The sequence below is a fragment of the Motacilla alba genome, chromosome 5, assembly GCF_015832195.1.
Source record: "Motacilla alba alba isolate MOTALB_02 chromosome 5, Motacilla_alba_V1.0_pri, whole genome shotgun sequence".
Lineage (NCBI taxonomy): Eukaryota > Metazoa > Chordata > Aves > Passeriformes > Motacillidae > Motacilla > Motacilla alba.
In genome coordinates, this window is record NC_052020.1 from 56,869,834 (window position 1) to 56,888,445 (window position 18,612).

The 18,612-nt window shown below is 42.6% G+C and overlaps 1 protein-coding gene across 3 annotated transcripts; it reads right to left on the minus strand.

Moving 5' to 3' along the window:
- Positions 1-505: 505 nt before the first annotated feature.
- On the minus strand, positions 506-16,273 carry PCNX4 (pecanex 4). Of its 3 annotated transcripts, none has more exons than XM_038137996.1 (11): positions 16,147-16,273; positions 12,265-12,991; positions 10,437-10,616; positions 9,834-10,348; positions 8,920-9,020; positions 8,649-8,771; positions 8,057-8,420; positions 4,979-5,082; positions 3,511-4,547; positions 2,838-3,024; positions 506-2,485 (listed from the first exon to the last, which is right to left on the minus strand). In XM_038137996.1, exons 2-11 carry the CDS (start codon positions 12,951-12,953, stop codon positions 2,234-2,236), a joined length of 3,552 nt encoding a protein of 1,183 aa, XP_037993924.1. In that variant the 5' UTR covers positions 12,954-12,991; positions 16,147-16,273; the 3' UTR covers positions 506-2,233. The 3 variants fall into 3 exon arrangements, with proteins under 3 accessions (XP_037993924.1, XP_037993925.1, XP_037993926.1); XM_038137997.1 differs by lacking the exon at positions 16,147-16,273 and adding an exon at positions 15,592-16,029; XM_038137998.1 differs by lacking the exon at positions 10,437-10,616.
- Between the last annotated feature and the right edge of the window lie 2,339 nt (positions 16,274-18,612).

The window sequence follows — 18,612 nt, forward strand, 5'->3', positions numbered from 1 at the left end:
GCCAGAGCTGAAGGTGCTCCAATTCCTGAATGCCAGATAAATCAAAGAAATGCCCCAAACCAAACAGGCTACGGTTCAAGAGCACACAAACAAACCCACAGCTGAACAGGGGCACTCAGCTGCACAGATCTGTGAGACAGCACAAGAAGCTTTATCTCCTGTTTCTGCCAAAAGCAGGGTGCAGACAGGTTTAAGGTGAGGGTACCGTGCCTCAGGGCTGTGAACACCCTGGGCTGTGCCAGGGGGCTCTGTGAGCAGTGAGTGGGGCGGTGGCACATGCTGCCTGTGACAGCAGGGGACGGGATGTGGCAGGGCAGCACAGCCCAGCTCCACATTCCTGTGCTCCAGCAGGAACTCTGCCCATTGCTAATTGTGCTGCTCCATCTGGTGCCAATCAGGATCTCTGCTGGAACACTGGGCTCAGTTATCAGCAGCTCTCAAGGCTGGGGACCAGATGGACAGAACCCAGAGAAAGGAAGGGAAAAGGATCACAGCTCTCTTCAGCTCTTTCTCAACTGGTTTATTCAGTTTACAAAGGACAAAGGAAGAGGGCAGAAATTACAGCCATCTTGGAGTAAGAACTGCTGCAAAAAAAGATAATTAAATTTTCTGTGGCCATATGGAAGACAAGTAGTAAGAGATTTACAATGGGGCAAGGGAGGGTTAATTAGATTTAGGAACTAGTTCCAACTTTCCAGCTGCTGCAAGAGCAGCAAAGAACTGGAACTGCTTGAGGAGTTCATGACACTCCTCACCTTGGAAGTTTTAAATCAGAGTAAACATTTGCCTCCTTGTGAGAGGGAGCTGAAATAGGTGCTCTCTATAAGCCCCTTCCACGGCTCTGTATTTCCAGATGCAGCTCAGGGCCCAGCATAGCACCAACCTGCTTTAGAAATCCACCACACCACCTGCATAGTTCTCAAAACCATTTCTGGCCACTATCTAAAGGAACAGCCAGCAGCCCAGGACAAGGTTCTGTGGCAAATTTCATGAGACAAAAGGTCTTAAAGGTGAGGAGTAAAAGTAATAAATGTGCTTGGACTCAGACAAGGCTGGGTGTTCCAAACCCGTACTGAGTTACAGAGCAGGTCTGATTTAAATTGATTCTGTAGGAGTAGGAAATACAATTACCTATCCCTGCTCAGCATTTGCCTACAGTGTAACCATGGAATTGCTGAGAAAACACAGTAATGTGCTAAGATTGGTGGTAGTGAACAGGATAAATGAGCCACTGGAAACTGGACCTGGACCTGTTTTCAAGGTGACATGCACTGTTACAATCCAGCTGTCCGGGTCTGTTCCAGCCTGCAGTGAGGTTAAAAAAATAAATACTTCTAGCTGGATTTACACCCACCCCCCACCGTGAAGCTCTCAGTGCATTTGTGGAAGACTGGTTAGGGAGGTGGAGAGAGGTTGAAAGTAACAACATATATAAACAGATGTATATGATAGATATCATATATATGGGTACTGGAAGAAGGAGACGAAATCATACCATTTGTTCTTAAAATTTCCTCTGTCCCCTAGTTATATACATTTACTTTTTTCATCAATAAAGTCACCCAGGCTATCAATGTGTCAGAGCACACACTGGTTTATATAAATTCTTTTTACCAAAACAAGTAGTTTGGTAAAAATTGTCCCTTAGAATTTAGTTAAAGCATGGCTGATAACTTACTACACATAAGGAAGATCAGTGAAAGTCGTATAACAAATGCTAGAACTGAACTCAGTCCAATATAAAATGGCCAGAATAAAAAAATTCATATAAATAGTCCTATGTACACTTTGGTTGCCAACTCTGGGGTTGACAACACTACAAGAGGCTGTAACCTGACTGGCAGTGCAAGTCACCTGTCCAAGGAGAAAAAAAGTAAAAATAAATCAGAAGGCACCAGAAATAGTGATCAGAATTATGTTAGTGATCAGAATTCTGGTAACAATAAGAATCATGTTTCTCTTCTCTAAACTGGAGAAAGGGATTTCAGCATGTGCCTCATCAGCCACAAGGGCAATGGTGTCTCACGTTCCAGCAGCAAGAATCCAGTCCCCAACTTCCTGCCTGCTGAAGGCTCTGCAGCACCACCTCTGTGCTGAGGACATGTGCCGGCCTGGCACCGCCACCCTGAGAGTAACACCTGATCTGCAGCACACAGGGGAGCGTGGGCATTTGATTCCAACACGCAGAGGAAAAAGGCAAGCCAGGAACAGCCGTAACTGAGAAAAGGACAGCCTAGAAGAGGGGCAGCTGCAGGAGCTGTGAGGAGTAGATGGGGTAGCCCAGGGGCGGGTCGGCCGCCTGCACGGTCAGGTTGCGCAGCAGGGCCGGGTGCGCCTGGATGCTGTAGCGCTCCTCGTCATCGTTGGTGGCATAGAGCAGCTCCCAGGACAGGTTGGCCCACTGGCCTCGAACAGCTTCAGCATTGAGCTTCCCCACCTGGACTAACAGCTCCTGCAGAGTGAGGACTCGCCCCGTGTAAATTCCCTACAGGAACAAACAGATCAGGATGTCCAGAACATTGTCCGAGAAAGAGACAAGAGCATTTTGGTTATAAAGCACTGAGTGAAGCTTGGGGGCTGCACTCTATGAACACTTTAAACACAGCAAAGTATAAACCAGTCCCCTCAGTTCAATTCCTCCCCTGGAATATAATCAGGAAACATTGTTGCATCTGAAAAACAGTGCAGTGGGGTTTTCAACAACAGCAGAGCCAGTTCCTCTTTAGTACAAACCAACCTTGCAGAGCCTCCATGTTTTAGAATACAATTATGAGGGGGAAAAAAAAAGAACAATGAAAAAGAAACGCAAACTTTGACCGAGTAATTTTTCTCCTTACCATGCTTGGGTCGTGCCCCAGTGAGAACAGGTATGGCTTTTCCTGCAGAACTGCTTGCTGCCACTCCAGGTCTGACACCAGCCCAATGTACCAGTCGCTTTCATATTCCTCCAGGTAATTCACCAGCTCTTTGAAGCTCTCCACTGGGCCCAGGCTGGCTTTGTCCAGCATGAGTTTAAAGGTGTATCTGAAAGGTGCAGAACGTCACACAGTCAACTTGTGTGGCAAAGACAGCAGGGAGAAAGGCTCTTCAGGCCACAGAGGGTGGAGAGGCTCCACCAACTCTGTCAGTCCCTGCTTGCCAGCTGAGTCACTGCCAGTCAGTCTCGGTGTGCTTTTAGCTCACCCACATGTAAAACACATCAGCTTAAACACCTCTCATTCACTTCCAACACTTCCCCACTGCCTGATAATAGATAGTGCCAAATATCTAAATCCAGCACAACTAGTGAGATGTGGGGACAAAGAAAATAGGTTGTTTTTCCCCAGCTAACATAGCAGATTTGAGGCAGCTGCTGTGGAGGAGAAAGAAGAACCTCCATACCACACGCCAGGCAGTATTTATACAGGAAAAACCTATGAATAAATTTAAACTATGTGGGTTTAACCAACCATTAATGAAGTGACACTTCTCCATATAAATCTCTAATCTCAGGAAACTGTTTTCTTTTACCTGAATGCTTTTAATGCCAGCTGGAAGAGCTCTGGTTTGCCCATTAGCCAGTCCAAGCCGGCAGACCAGGGAATGCCACCAGTGTATGCCCTGAAGACGTGGCGAGGGGCAGGCACGGCGTTATCCAGGCCAAACAGACCAAAGCAGCACGACAGCACCCCGTGGATGTACAGGTCTTTCAGAGCTTTATCTCTCATAAGGTCTGTGAGTAAACTGGAAGGCTTCTCTTCCAGATGAAAAAAGTCCAGCTGGCTCAAAACAAAGTGGTACCATTCCTCAGGAAACCTCTGCCTCATTTCACTGACTTTGGAAGAAGGCACCGGTGCTGTTCTCCATTCTTCAGGGATGCTCAGCAGCTCCGAGTAAGAGCAACTGAATTCCACACGAGGTAAAATTTCTGGCTGTTTCCCTTTGTCCACAGCAGGCAGCCCAAGCACCACAGCCCTGTTTAATTTATCTTCTGGAGACATTTCTGGTAGGAAATCTTGGCTCTGTGTTTCTATAGACCCTGGAATAGACAGGTGCACTTTTGGTGTCAGTCCCAACTGCCCAGGATCTTTTCTGTCTCTTGTTCTGCTATTGGGTTCAAAATCAAAAATGTCACTATCATCAGTCCAGTCCTCCACTGTATCAACACTGAAGCTGTCTTCTTCCCTCAGAGCTCTGGATCCTTTCACTGCACCACCATGCTGATTTTCTAGAAATGATCCTTGTTTGTTCTTGCTGGCACTGCCCGGGCTTTCCCACGTCTTGGATTTTTTATAACAATACTGGACAAGCATCCATACAAGCACTTTAACAAAATCATCTTTCAGGTGCTTTAAATTCTCATGGGAATCAATTATTCCAGATAACACATTCCTGGCATCAGAATACAGCCGCACAGGAACAACAGTACAGGGAGTCAGGATGTGTCCAAAATGGGGATTGGGAGACAGAATCCTTGCATGCTCCTGATGTTCAAAAGCCATTTCAAAAATTTCATCCACTCTGTGAGCTTCAGCAGCATGGCAGGATGTTTCCTGCAGTTCTAGCCCCTAAAGCACACATGAAAACAGCTTCCTGTTAGTCTTCACCAGGATGTAACTTTAAATGGCAGCAAGCTGTTTGCCTGCAACAGAAATATTCTGAACAAGGTGACTGTCAGTATTTCCACAACCGAATCTACAAATCTGTCTAGAGATAACAGCAATAACAAAGCACTCACTGCAATATTAGGCGCAGATCAATGTCTTAAATAAATCTTTGCCTGATGCAAATCTTATTAGCCAGCTTATTAAAGATATTCTGTCACAAGCTAAATGATAAAAAAATTCACATCTGCTACTCATGTAAATTGCAAGGCTAATTAGTACAACACTCATCTTAGAAAATTAAATGTAAATCAGTTACACTGCTGAAATGTTACACAGCAAAATGTTTGCACGATTTCCAAACATCAGCATCTCAGTGCTCAGCAAGCAATTACCTTAATGTTAACACCACAGTATGTGAAGCCTTTTTCCAGCACCAATATCCACATCAGCCTGTCCTGAAAGCGGCACAAGTAATGCGACCCGGGCAGAGAGAGACCTAGGCAAGGAAATAAACAAACAAAAACGACATATTACCTTTTCTACATGCCAATGAAAGGATTCAACAGCAAACACAAAATATTTCTGCATCAGCATCGCAATCAGTTAACACTGGGTAACTAGCACCTTAGAGTCTTGAAAAAACTGGCAGAAATTGCAGCTTTGAAAAAGCTGTGGAAAGTAGGAAAACCTCACACAACTGCAGGACTACATTATTCACACCAGACCAGGGTTAAACAACTCCACCCTCAATTCCCTTTGCAGAGATGACTCTCATGATTAAAGATCATTTTTGGCTGCATTTCCAACCACACAGTTCCCACTGGAGTGCTCTCTGGAGACCTAAAGTCCTCCTTACTGAGAATACATTAAAGAATCATTATATAGCAATGGAGTTTCCTAATGGCCCAATTTGCTCTGGAGTAGGAAGTTTATTTGTTATCAGAGAAATAAAAATATAACTGAACTGGAATTTGGAAATCAGGTCCTGCAGCCAATTAGTACTCAAAAAAACCCCCCAAACAACCCAAACTTTTTCTTTTTTTTTTTACCTATGTCACAAAAACAGCAATGCCAAATTTCCTAAGAACTGCTGGTTCTACTGCATTTAAACTATAGCTGAATGTCAGTCCTCATAACACAATGGTTCTATTCTTAAGCATGACATTTGCTGCCAGTTTATGACCTGCTTCTACTGTCACTCATCTGGTGACCACTCGCAGAACATTTTAGTTTTAAAATGCTGTAAGGTGAAATTAGTGAAACCAACCATTAAGCTGTAGTTAAAATTTAAGTAACCTTTTCTAACCCACTGAGCTAATGAAGTGCATTTTCTTGCTAACATTTTGCAAAGACTTTAATTCCTTTCTTGCAAGCAGTTAAAACTACTAAAACTCCTTTACACAGAAAAAAACCGATGGGTTTAAATTAATGACACACAAAGTGGTATCGCTTCCTTCTGAACTCTTCTGAGAACACCACAGTTTTTCTTGCTTCAAGACATTCATTCACAGATTTTCCCATTAAAGAAGAGACTTTTTACCCCTCAAGACTAGTGTTTTAAATTATTTATTCTAAGGCATACATGCCACCACAGTCATGATGGGAATGGGGGAAAAACAACCCTATTAAAATATGTATATATATATATAAAAATATAGATAGATATAAGAGATAGAAAACATATATATAGGACAGATAGCTATATATAACAATAAGAAAATAAATATATCTATTGTAAATATAAAACATAATGGACTAATGCAGTAGACAAACTGAAGTATTCTTCATTAGAGAAAAAAGACTTCCTAGTTTTATTTAGTACCTGTCTCTAATCTGTGATGAAAGTGCAGCACGTATTTCCTAGTAAAGCACCTGGATATATTCTTCACAAAAGCATGATGAAAGTTAACTTCCACTGCCTTCAAATATTAGGCCACTTTTTCCAGCCATAAGCCATTTTCTAAGAGGCTTATGTAAATATTTGCCTCTTGTCTAAGGGCTACAATCTTTTGATTATTTAGATTACACAAAGGCTGTTTTCAAGAAAATGACCTTGCAATTTTAAAACAGTTACTCTGTCTCCAGCTGGGAAAAAGATTGGGCATTTCTTCACCTCTGTCTCTGTAAAAACCCCATCTGGGGTTGATGAAAACCCCATCACAGTGCCTGTACCAGGCTGTAAACCCACAAGTGCTGCTACAATCCCACCCTACGTGCCTGCAAAAGAAATGACATTATATCTTATCAACGGGTTTGTTCTTGGCTGTTTACTGCTACTTAGGGTACATCATGTATTTCACAAGCATCCAGTCAATATTCACCATAACCAATTAACACAGCCAAATTAGCAAAGCCATCTTCTACATGCTGAGTAATGGGATTGATGCAGAGACAGACAGACCTACAGAGAGCAGTCTGACACATATCCTTCTCTATGCTGTCTGGCTAAAGAACCCAATTTATTGCCTCCAGTTAGGTGGGATCAATGCAGTCCATCCTTTTTATTCAGTAGAGAAGATTAGGATTGATACTGTTTCATCACCATTTAGGTAACAAAGGTAAAAAAAGAGTTATTTTTTTATAGGATGGTAACAAGTAGACATTGTACAATCATTAGCTGGAAAAGATCTCCCAGATCATCCAGCCCAGCCTTTGACTGAATACCACCATGTCCAGGAAACCATTTCACAAACTGCTACATCTTCTTGTTTCTTAAATGCTCCCAGGGATGATGACTCCACCACTTCCCTAGGAAGCCAGTTCCAATGCTTAACCATTGGTCCAGTAAAGAAATTTTCCCCAATATCCAACCTGAACCTCCCCTTCTGCAACTTGCAGCTGTTCCCCTTTGTCCTACTGTTGGTTGTGCAAGAAGGATAGAAGTAACCCCTTTTTCCTGAGCAATCTCTGAATAGCACATTTAACCCATGCTGTGAAAGGTGGTTTTCAACCATGGATTCTCCTCCCTTCAGAGGGATCCCATCCCAAGGGGTTTGGGGCCTTGGGAGGGATCCCATCCCATGGGGCTTGGGAGGGATCCCATCCCATGGGGCTTGGGGCATTGGGAGGGATCCCATCCCAAGGGGTTTTGGGGCCTTGGGAGGGATCCCATCCCAAGGGGCTTGGGGCCCTGGGAGGGAACCCATCCCAAGGGGTTTTGGGGCCTTGGGAGGGAACCCATCCCAAGGGATTTTGGGGCCTTGGGAGGGATCCCATCCCAAGGGGTTTTGGGGCCTTGGGAGGGAACCCATGCCAAGGGGTTTGGGGCCTTGGGACAGATCTGACCCCAAGGGGTTTTGGGGCGCTGGGAGGGATCCAATCCCAAGGGGTTTTGGGGCGCTGGGAGGGATCCAATCCCAAGGGGTTTTGGGGCGCTGGGAGGGATCCAATCCCAAGGGGTTTGGATGGAAAATGACATTTCCTGAAACGTGCAGCTGCAACATTTCAGGGTGTTTGTTGCCTGTACGTACCCAGGCCGCCGGCCGCCAGCGCGGACTGCAGCGCCGCGGCCAGGCTGGGCACCAGCTGCCGGTAGTAGACGGTGTCGGAGCAGACGCAGGCGGTGCCGCCCGCGGGGCCCGGCCAGCTCCGCAGCGGCCGGGGGAAGCCCACCAGGAACACGGGCAGGGTGAAGAGGGGCAGCAGGGGCGAGGAAAGCAGCGCCGAGACGGCCACCAGGGCCAGCAGGACGGGGAAGAAGGCGACGTTGAGCGCGATCAGGGCGGCGCTGGATCTGCGGCGCTGCTTCTTCTCCGTCCACGAGGTCAGGAGGATGGCGATGGCGAAGTGCAGCTTGGAGAGGAACTGGAAGAGCCGATCCCGCAGGAGACCGACCTGCGGCACACGGGCAGGAAGCACGTGGTTTGTAGCCTGTAGCACGCTCAGCACAGCTACAGTAATTTTAGGAAAATGAAGCATGGCTATCATTGTTGGGTGTGAGAATATATCTTAGTACAGTTTTTAGCTTCTATCTGGTGGGTCCTGGCCCCTGTTGTAATTCTAGAACAGAAACAGAGACTTCAGATAACAATTATCTGCTTAACTTTACATTATGACCATTACCAGCAAGAGTTTGATTCCTGTATCAAGGCTCCTGTTCCACCAGAGGTCTGGATTAAACACCAACATTTGTGCTGCTGACACAACCACCATGTCAAGTAAGGCATTTTCTGTGTTTTGCCAGACCTAAAATAGAGATATGTTAGAAGTACATTAAAAAACATATCTATTTATCTCTGCTTTCACGACCCAGAATATTTCTTCCAGGTCACTTTGGTTCTCAAGTCACGTAGAAGAGCATTTCTAAGGCTAACATATTTAAAATTCAAATTACCATCCTAAACATCCTTGTGAATCCAATGGAAACAGACACGGAATGCAGGTTTTGTAGCGAGCGGTCAAGTGACAGGAATGCTATCATAGCAAACGGAGACACTGCAATTGAAACAAAAGAATCACTGACCTCCTTCCAAAAACATAACAAAAGTCAAAAGAGGTAAGCAGTCTCATTGCAGGATGGAAATCCCAGCACAAAAAGGGAAACCTTCCCTTCATCATCACAAACTCCTCTTTGTATTACACTCTCACACATCAAACAATTTATTTGACTAATGACCCAGGACAACAAACATTTACATTGATGCTTAGCTCTTACTTGCTATTAGTTCTTTTGTCCTTTATTTGTTTCTCCAAGAGAATACTCAAATAAATAGAAATAAACATGGAATAGCAGTTATCAATCTACTTTCCCAAACTAATGCTCCTTTATGAAATGAAATAATTTAAATCAATTTTTTATTCCCTCAAAGTAGATGCATTTGTCTCTAACCTACCAGAAAGGAGGCTTTTCCCTTTACTAGCAAGCTCTAAGAATCAAATATTTGGTCAGCTTGAAAACTTTCTACTAATTTTGTTTCCAAGTACATATTTTCAAAAGTTGGTACTGCCGTCGTAACTAAAATTCTCTAGAAGGCCCTGCTTTCTCAGCTGGGCTTTTAAAAGGCTCAATTTTTTAGGTTCACCTCTATAAAAGAAATAAATCAAATCACTTTCAAATTTATTCACTTTCAAATATGCTGGACCAGTAACTTTGACCTCCATGCACAGTTTAACAAGACATCAACAAGTATTTCCAGCCACTTGGTTTCCCTTGGTTCATTCACAGAATCTTGAACACAGAGCAATTCTAGAGTTTCAATCTCCCTACAAGCATCATCTAACAAACAACAGACAGTGGTGTATTCCTACCTAGTGTTAGTAAAATCCTCCTGACAACACCAACTTTCATTAGCCTTCTTTGCTTCTCCATGAACACAGCCACAGTCCTGACATCCTTTGGGTAAAAGGGGTTTCGGAAGACTCCAAACAAGTACACTCTCTGAATCTCTCTAAGAATCCACAGAATTACAAGTAATAGGATCAGAATGTAACTTGCTATGGCCTGGGCTCTGGCTTGGGAAAATGACGAGGAGCCTGCAAATCGATGCAGCAGGCTCGCTTCTGTGAGAGCAAATGTCAACACAGTCACATAGAAAACGAATTCCCTCCACCCAAATTGTATTCTAAGACTTCTGTGAGCATTTTTAGATTTGCTGGAGGCTAAATGGCTGATCATGGTGTGTTTGAAGGCAAACCCAATCTCACTTAGGTTAAGACTCAGTATGAACCCAAATCCAGTCATGAAGAGGATCACACCGAGGGGGCTGGGAATGAAATACGATGCTATTGCTGTTCCAGCAGAAATGAGAAACATTACTAACAACCTGTGAAGGAGAAAATAAAGAAGATTTGCTTGAAAAGAAAAAGGTTATAAACAACACTGATATATTTGACAATTGTATAAACATTTACTTGGTGTTACTTGACATAGGTGAACCTCCTAGTCCAAACTCCAACAGTTGTTCCATTCCCCAGAGAAAAAGCGCATCAAGTGGGGGCAGAATTCCCACTGCCCACAAGAATGGCAGAAAAAGAAACAGGATGTGCAAAATCTGGTTTGTCTGCTCTAGAATGGGAGCGTTGACAGCAAACCTGGATAAAAGAAGAAATGGATTTGATTTCTGTGAAAGGAAAAATAACCTTTGTGTGGGAAGACTTCCTTTTTAATTACTACAGCAAATCCCAAAGTAAAAACCTTACACATTCAACCTATAAAACCTAACGAGGATCTTTTAAAAGGAAAAATAAGAACATATTTATGCTTGGGACAGTAACATATTAATTAGAACACCAGAACACAGACTATATTTTCACTTAAAAGATTTGAAGCCTTCAGATGAATACAGTGAGGCAATTCTCCCGATTATTTTTGTTACCCTTGTGATAATACACTGAAAAAATACTTGTGCAAAAAAGAAAGGTCCACAGGCTCCAAGGCCTTGACTGTTTAACAAAAATTTATAAAGTATTTTTTCAGAAACACAAAAGCAAAATTTTATGCAATTTCAAGGCCCATGATCTAAGCTTTAACATTGGAAGAACTGGCATGTTGCCTGTACACCTATAGATAATATTGTATATTCCTAAAGAGGGTTTATTTCTACATAAAAATGTCAACATCTTCCTGCAAAACCACAAAGGTCAGTATTAGAGATTTGCATAAATCCTAACCCATATGTAGTTTACCAGTTAAAGGTGGTAGACTGCCAAGATATTTGGTTTCTCTCTCCTTTTTAATAAGTAAGCGAGCCTCAGAGGAATTTTATCAGGAATTTCGACAATGTCTTAATCTTCTCCTCAGGAAACTGAATAGAAGAATGTGGAGTCCAAGACCACATGTATAACTCTCATACCTCACCTGAAGTGGCAATTAGGGTAAATCATTAACAAAGACATCTCCCAGTGCAAAACTAGCACATTCAAACATGCTTTTTTAAAATGCATCTGAAGTAACCCACCCATGAAATATCTACATGTGACAAAGTGCTATAAATATCACCTGATAGGCAGAAAGAATGCAGAGAGTAAATCTAAAAGCATCTTGTTTTAGGAGCCTGATACTACAAATACTTCAGCTAAGACACTCATCTGAAAAACAGAAAAGTGACTCTCCTAATTTGTAGACTGACACAGCTCTTTCATATTGGAAAAGCATTTCAAATCCAAATTCAAAATCTGTATCACAAAGACACAGCAATTCCTATTTGCTTATTCATTCATTAAAACCAAATTCAGAGGTTTTTGGTTTTCTTTTTCTTTTGTTTTGCTTTTGCCTGTTGTATAAAAGTCCCTGCTATCACTTTACAGAGCTTAGATTAGAAAGTATTCTAGGATGAAATCTGGACATAAATCCTGTAATCCTGAAGCTTGCAGTGTTTAGATTTATGATTCCAGGTCAGGAACGTGTGTTTTCAAAACACATCCTTTAAAAGAATATATTTGCAAATGCTCCAATACAAAAATATGAAAAATGACACGGTAGAAGATAGTTTTATCTATCTCTTACTTACAAACTGCTCTTCCTAGTTTACATGGAATGCTATAAAAATTTAAGAGCCTTTTATACACAGCACAGAACCTCAATTTTTATCATATATGCATCAATCTTCTTCCTTTGAAGTTACTACAGTCGATTAGAATCTCAAAATAAATTTTCCTCAGAAGAATAATTTAACCTTTCCCATCAAAAATACACAGAATAACCATCACTTTAGGTGCCTAAACACATTATTACGTTTACCTGTGTGCAAGATCCACTGCAATAAAGACAAAAATGTAGAAAGGTCTCATCAGAGCAGTGATTTCGTAAGTATCCAGTGCTTGGAAAGTGGCTGTTTCGGTGGCTGTGTTTATGATTAATGAATACTCTCCTATGCATATGGTCACCCATCCAAACACAAAGATCACAACAGTTCCTCCAATGTTGCTATATAACAAGGTTATTCTGTTTGGCAGCAAATACCAAGTTCCCAGCCCACACAATACCCCTGCCAGAAGGGAATGGAATACAGTGTTGATTATGTACTTCTTGCCAGGAATAATAAATTTTACTGTCTCTGAACCTACACAGCTGGAAAATTCAAACTCATCTTCATCTGTCAGGGTATTCTGAATTTGCATTCTTTCTACTGTCACTGTTTTCTGCTTTGCATAGAGGTTTGTCATCTGAAGAGCAAGGGCGGTAACAAACATGAGTCCTCCCGACAGCGCTGCGGTGCAGAAGTCCTTCATCACTCCCAGCTGGTACAGGAGTGTTCCCACTCCTCCCCAAAGCCATGGTGTCAGGAAAAGGATGATCTGGTTCACATAGATGTAAGGAGGGGCACAGTAGCCTAATTTGAACCTGGGACCTCCCAGCACGGTCTGAGGGAAGCGCTTCAAGAAGAACTCCTGCTTGTAGTCGTTGAGCAGGGGTACATCTGGCCCCATCCTCGTGGCTCAGGAATGCTGGCTGGGGATCATCTTTCCTGCAGGAGGACAGGAAGGAATACACGGACACATTACTGATTCTGGAACTCAGAACCCAGGGAATTCTTGTGTCTTCTTTTTATTTACCAAGCTCCAGTGGAATTCTGACACGTTGCTGTTAGAATTTCTCAGAATACAACTGATAAGCAAACATCTATTTGAAAATGTGAACACATTCTTTCATCTGAAGGCTGCAAATAAAAAAATATAACCTGTTCTTGGGAGATGAGAAAACCATCTCCCCACCAGAACACTTTCCTAAAACTGACATTCTTCCCACCCAATCTGATTCCAATCACACCTTGCCACAGACCTCCAATTCCAAATCCTGTTAAGGACCTCTGTACACACAGTCTGTGATTCCAGTGAACAGCCACACAAATGCAGGGACTCTGGGACCTTTCTTTACAGAGGTCCCTGTAAAAAAAATAATAAATTAAAGCTTTATGGAATAAAGCTTTTTCTACATAAATATTGTAAAGTATGTAAGTAGAAGTATCACACATTGTTTTCCACATCAGCATTGTTACCGTCCTCCTTACACAGCCCAGTTGCAGGACAGGATCTCAGTGTAAAGTAAAATAAACAGTTCACTTTCTGCTTCCTAAAACATAAAAAAAGAAACCAACAACAAACAAACACAATGCTTGTGAGCTGTAGCAGAATTAGCATATATTTTCTTGGTGCCCATGGAAAAAAGAAAGGAAAGGAAAAGAAGATGCTTGTAGACATTTACAATGACCCATCAAACAGAAATAGGTTTGAATACTCATTGAGAGAGGATCAGGCAATGTAGAAACAATGAATGTGAGGTGATAACTATGATATTCAAATATAATTCTATGCTACTAATCATGAAAGCAAGAATCTATGAGTGACAGTCAGAAATACTCAGGCTAAGAAATAGGGTGAAAAAAACAGCACAAAAAAAAAGCAGTGCCAATGTCATTAATAATAGCTCTATAAAAGAGATGGTGAGCATTAGGAGATGTGCAAGGACAGAAATTCTGACTGACTTTCTTCCACCGGAGCTGTACAATCTGATGAATACCCATTGCCATCACTGGTGGGACATTAAAAATTAAACATTTGGCTGCCACAGAGTCCTCAAACTACTGTGATCCCTTTTTGCTACAATACCAGACCTTTCTGAGACCTTCTGAGAACAATTCACCCCATTTATTTAAACAGGTATCAGTCACTTGAATGTTGGCAGATGCTGATCATTGGGGAATGAAGTTGGAGACAGTGCAAATGAGATTTTATGCATTATCATGACTGAAAATTTACATTCTACATCCATTAGGTCAATACACTCCATCATGGAAAGCAGGACCCCACAGGCTCTGTAACTATTCTTTATTTAGGCTGTGGATTTTTTTTTTTCAATAAAATATTGAAAACACAGGTTTTTTTGGTCCTACTGTTTTAAGCCACTGAAAGTTTCTTAAATGTAAGGAGAAGGCAGCAGTCAGTCCTACTGGAACTAATGGAAAAGACACATGTTGACAATGGAGAGGGGAATTCATCCCAGTTAGCTCAGGAATTTGAAAATGTAACAGCGACACACCCAACTAAAAACAAATTTCAAATGTAATTATAAAATATCACAATTGAATCAGTCTTCTTTAGCAAAATAAGCACAGTTTAGAGGGTGCATGGGCGTGGAGCTTAAGTTGCTGGGATAGTTACATGCAGTAGAAGATTTATAGGAATGGAATTGACAGAAGCTGAGTTTAAAAAGAAAATATAGAACCAATAGGTGCAGAGTTTTCCTTGAAAAACAGTGTTTGGGCAGCTGTGTTTTTCTGCTCTGGGAAGGGCTATTTTAGTTTCAAGTTCCAGTCTGAATTTGTGTTTGTCAGTTTATATTGCTAACCAAATGTTAACAAAACATTCCTCTTACAGTTTCTGTGTAAACAATAGGCATCTTTGTGTGAGACACAAGAATCTACGCACATAAACAATATAGTTCCACTTGGCTCTGCTCCAAAACGAGCCATAAAAAGAGGTGAATTTATTTGCTGAAGCTCACTAACTACAGAAACTCTTCCCTCTGCTGTTCTCCTGGCTTCCAGCTACTCAGGTAGCACATCAGGACTTCAAAGAGGGACTCATCCACCTCTTATTCCTGTGCAAAGCCCTAGCAACAAGGCTCCACACATTTGTGAGTGTTTACAGGACCTGGCTTCAACACACATTCCTGACATACAGGCCTGGCCCCACTTTGACAACTTGCCTGGATACCCAAACAACCCCTAACACAACAGTCTCTCATCACCGGGGGGATCCGTGCCACTTGGACACGATCACAGCAAGGATGGAAAAAGGGCTTTAATACCATAAAGTCACATCACAAGTTTTCCCTGCAATAATATTATGCCCTTGTTTTAAAGGGAAAAAAACAAACTTTGCCACAAAATCAGGCAGGAATTCGCAGGAGGGCACGAATTTTTGTCCAAATGAACACCATCCTTCACGTGGGCTGATGATGGATCAGCTGAGTTTAGTTTGCTTTTATTTTTAGCAGATTACAGAGTATGTATACAGCTGTCTGCCACCTAAACAGCTGAAACACACAGGGCTTAAAAATCCTTACCTCGGTGGTCTTACAGGTGTTTAAGGGTGGGGCTTGCAAAGCACCTGCTAGCCAAGCTGGAGGAACAGGTGGGAGGTGAAGGGGAGGCTGTGGCATCCTCTGCCCCACCAAATCCAGATGAACCCCGTGCCCACACACCGGGTTAAAGATTCCCTGGAGGAACATCCATGGCTAAAGATCCCAGTGTGTGGCAGGCCAGTTTCTAGCCAGGAGGAACAGGCTGCGAGCCCCTGCTCAGCAGCGTTGACTCTATTCCCCAGGGGACACAGCATTTAGGACAACACATCCCATCCAGTTATGGGATGAGCATCCCGGCATCACCTTTGGGAAGGGTCGCTGGCCGCCTCCTCCCGAGGCACCGCTGCCCCTGGCCAGAGGAGCTCCCACCGGGGCCACCACGCTTCCCACCCGCCCAGCTCCCCTCGCCTCTCCTGCAGGCGCTGAATACAAACACCCAACACCCAGCGACCACAAAAAACACCTCTGCGGTCTCCGGAGAGGAAGGGCCGGGGGGCAAACCCGCGGCAAGGAGCCCTCGGCGGGGATAGCACCTACCTGTGGCCCGGGCTCGGAGCGGGCAGGGGGCGGCAGGGCCGGCGCCGGCAGAAGGAGGAGGAGGAGGAGGAGGATGGCGGAGCGCTCCCGTGCTCTGCCCGCCCCCTTTTCCCGCCCCTCAGCCGCCGCCGCCATTTTGCCCGCCTGAGGCAGGCGGTGGGGACGCGCTGCCTGCGGGAAATGGCTCCGGCGAGCCCCGCCGCTGCTGCCGGTGCCGCTGCTCCCCGTGCCGCTGCTGCCGGTGCCTCCTCGGCGGGGTCGGTACCGGAGCGCTGAGGGCCCGCTGCGCTCCCGCTCCCTCACGGCGGGCAGGGATCCCCGCAGCATCCCAGAATGGATCCGGGTGGAAAAGACCTCCGGCATCATCGAGTCCAGCCCATGGCCGAGCCGACGGTGCCAGCCGGACTGTGACAAACGCCAGTCACTTGGTTTTAAAATTTTAAAAAGTTTAAAAGTAATAAAATGGTTATAAAAATAACAATATAGTTAGAGTAATAAAAATTGGAACGATTGAGATTAGGATAATACGAGGCGATAAGAACAAAGAGTTACGGATGGTCTGGGTACCTTTTCTGGGCAAAATAAGACCGAAAACGGACACAATGAACAGAGGATTAACCCTTAAAAACAATAGCCTGTTGCATATTCATACATCTCATATATGATGCATAAATTTAATTCAAAGAAAGCATTCCGTCTGGTCAGCATTAACTTCTCTTAATCTTAATGGAGTCTTCAAGACTGAGCGAGGTGGGAAGAAGTTAATTTCTTCTGATAATGGAGCAATAAATCCTCTTTCTCTGAAAGATTTAGGTGTCCTGTGGCTGCTACCTGGAGCGAGTACCTCATTCCTTTCTTTAACAAAATATCCCACATACATAGTTTCTATTTTAACACTAAATTATAACCTAAAACTGTATTTGAGAAAATTAATACAGCATAACTTTCTAACATAAAGAGAGGGAGAAGGTCCCCAGCATTCTGACATCATAACAGAATACCCCCAAAAGTTCCCTAAATCTGGAATAATAATGGCATTTATGTATTAACTAATTCAAGACACAAACATTGACTTTAGCCTCTGAACCAAATTCATTCTGTCTTCTTCTAGGTTAAGTCAGATTGAGCATTCAGTGGCAAATGAAATATAAATCCAGATGCTGCCATACCCCTTCAAATTATGCCTGTTAAACATTGAGAATATGTAACAGTCAGCACACATAATATAATTCATATCTAATAAAACCAAAATGTATAATTCAGTGTATTAACACCAGGGCACACATGTCTACCTTAAAACCTCTTAGAACAATCATCATGTAGATAGTTAGGAACAGTTATATTCATTTTAATCTGAATACGTAATTTAACACACAAGCATGTGCTTGGAATTTTAGACAAAGGAGTGACTGGTAGCAGTTCTCATCAGAAGCATCATAACCTTTTCGTTAATCTTAGTTCTTCAGAGATAATAAAAAGGCAGTTGGATTGGGGAATCCAGTGTAAAACCTTGGAAACACCACCAGAGGACAATGACCATTTGTCTTTATTGAATTTCTTTTAAATGTAGCTCAGTGGCACAGATTATTCCATCCTCCGGCATAATAAATTTTAAAAATGTTCTTTTTTCACTATCCCTGATCTAATATTTTTTGTCCTCTCTTTCAAATGTATCTGTTGCAAACCTATTAAAATTATTTATATCTCATAGGTATTCCAAGGTAAATAGCATCTCTTTGCAATTCCCTAAAGGTTGGTAGCAGGTATTTACTTTTTGGTTCTCAAGTTTCATCCTGTCCCAGTTTCCCAATTCAGTTACAGCTTTGTAAAGATGACAATTCTCTTCTGGAATGTTTAAATCCTAAATAACAACAGCGGAGTGAGGGAAGCAGACACTGGATTTATTTCTTTGCAAGCTCTGCTGCTTGTGTTTCAAAACTCACATAAAGCTCCTTCAAAACTCTGAGGAATCATTTCCCATATTTTCAGTCTTGCTCAAAAGAATAAATCAGAATTTCAGTCGGTGCAAACTCCAAGCTACTGCTGAAGGGAGCATAGTAATTTATTTCTCTTAAGAGTTCTATGAATTTTCTTTTTCATATAAAATAAGTTAAACTTGCCAACTGAGTAACTGTTCAAGGTAAATTCTGCTGACCTCCAGCTGTCTTTTTCTGTTTATCACACAATATATAGCTGGAAACATGAACTGTCTCACTGAATTTAGCAGGACTCTTGATCCTCTTAAAATTATGATACACATAAATTATTTCCAGATTTGGGAATTGGTTTTTGGCTTGCTTGTTCAGTTTGTGAAAAGTCTGTTAGTCCTAACTCCCTGAATAATAATATGAATATTTCTGTATTTTTAGTGTTGACTTTGTTTGGAGTAGTACAGGTACAAATATTTTTCTTACTGACCTTTCTTCTCTTCAAAGATAAACCAAAAAAGTGTCTTCTGTTTGGAAA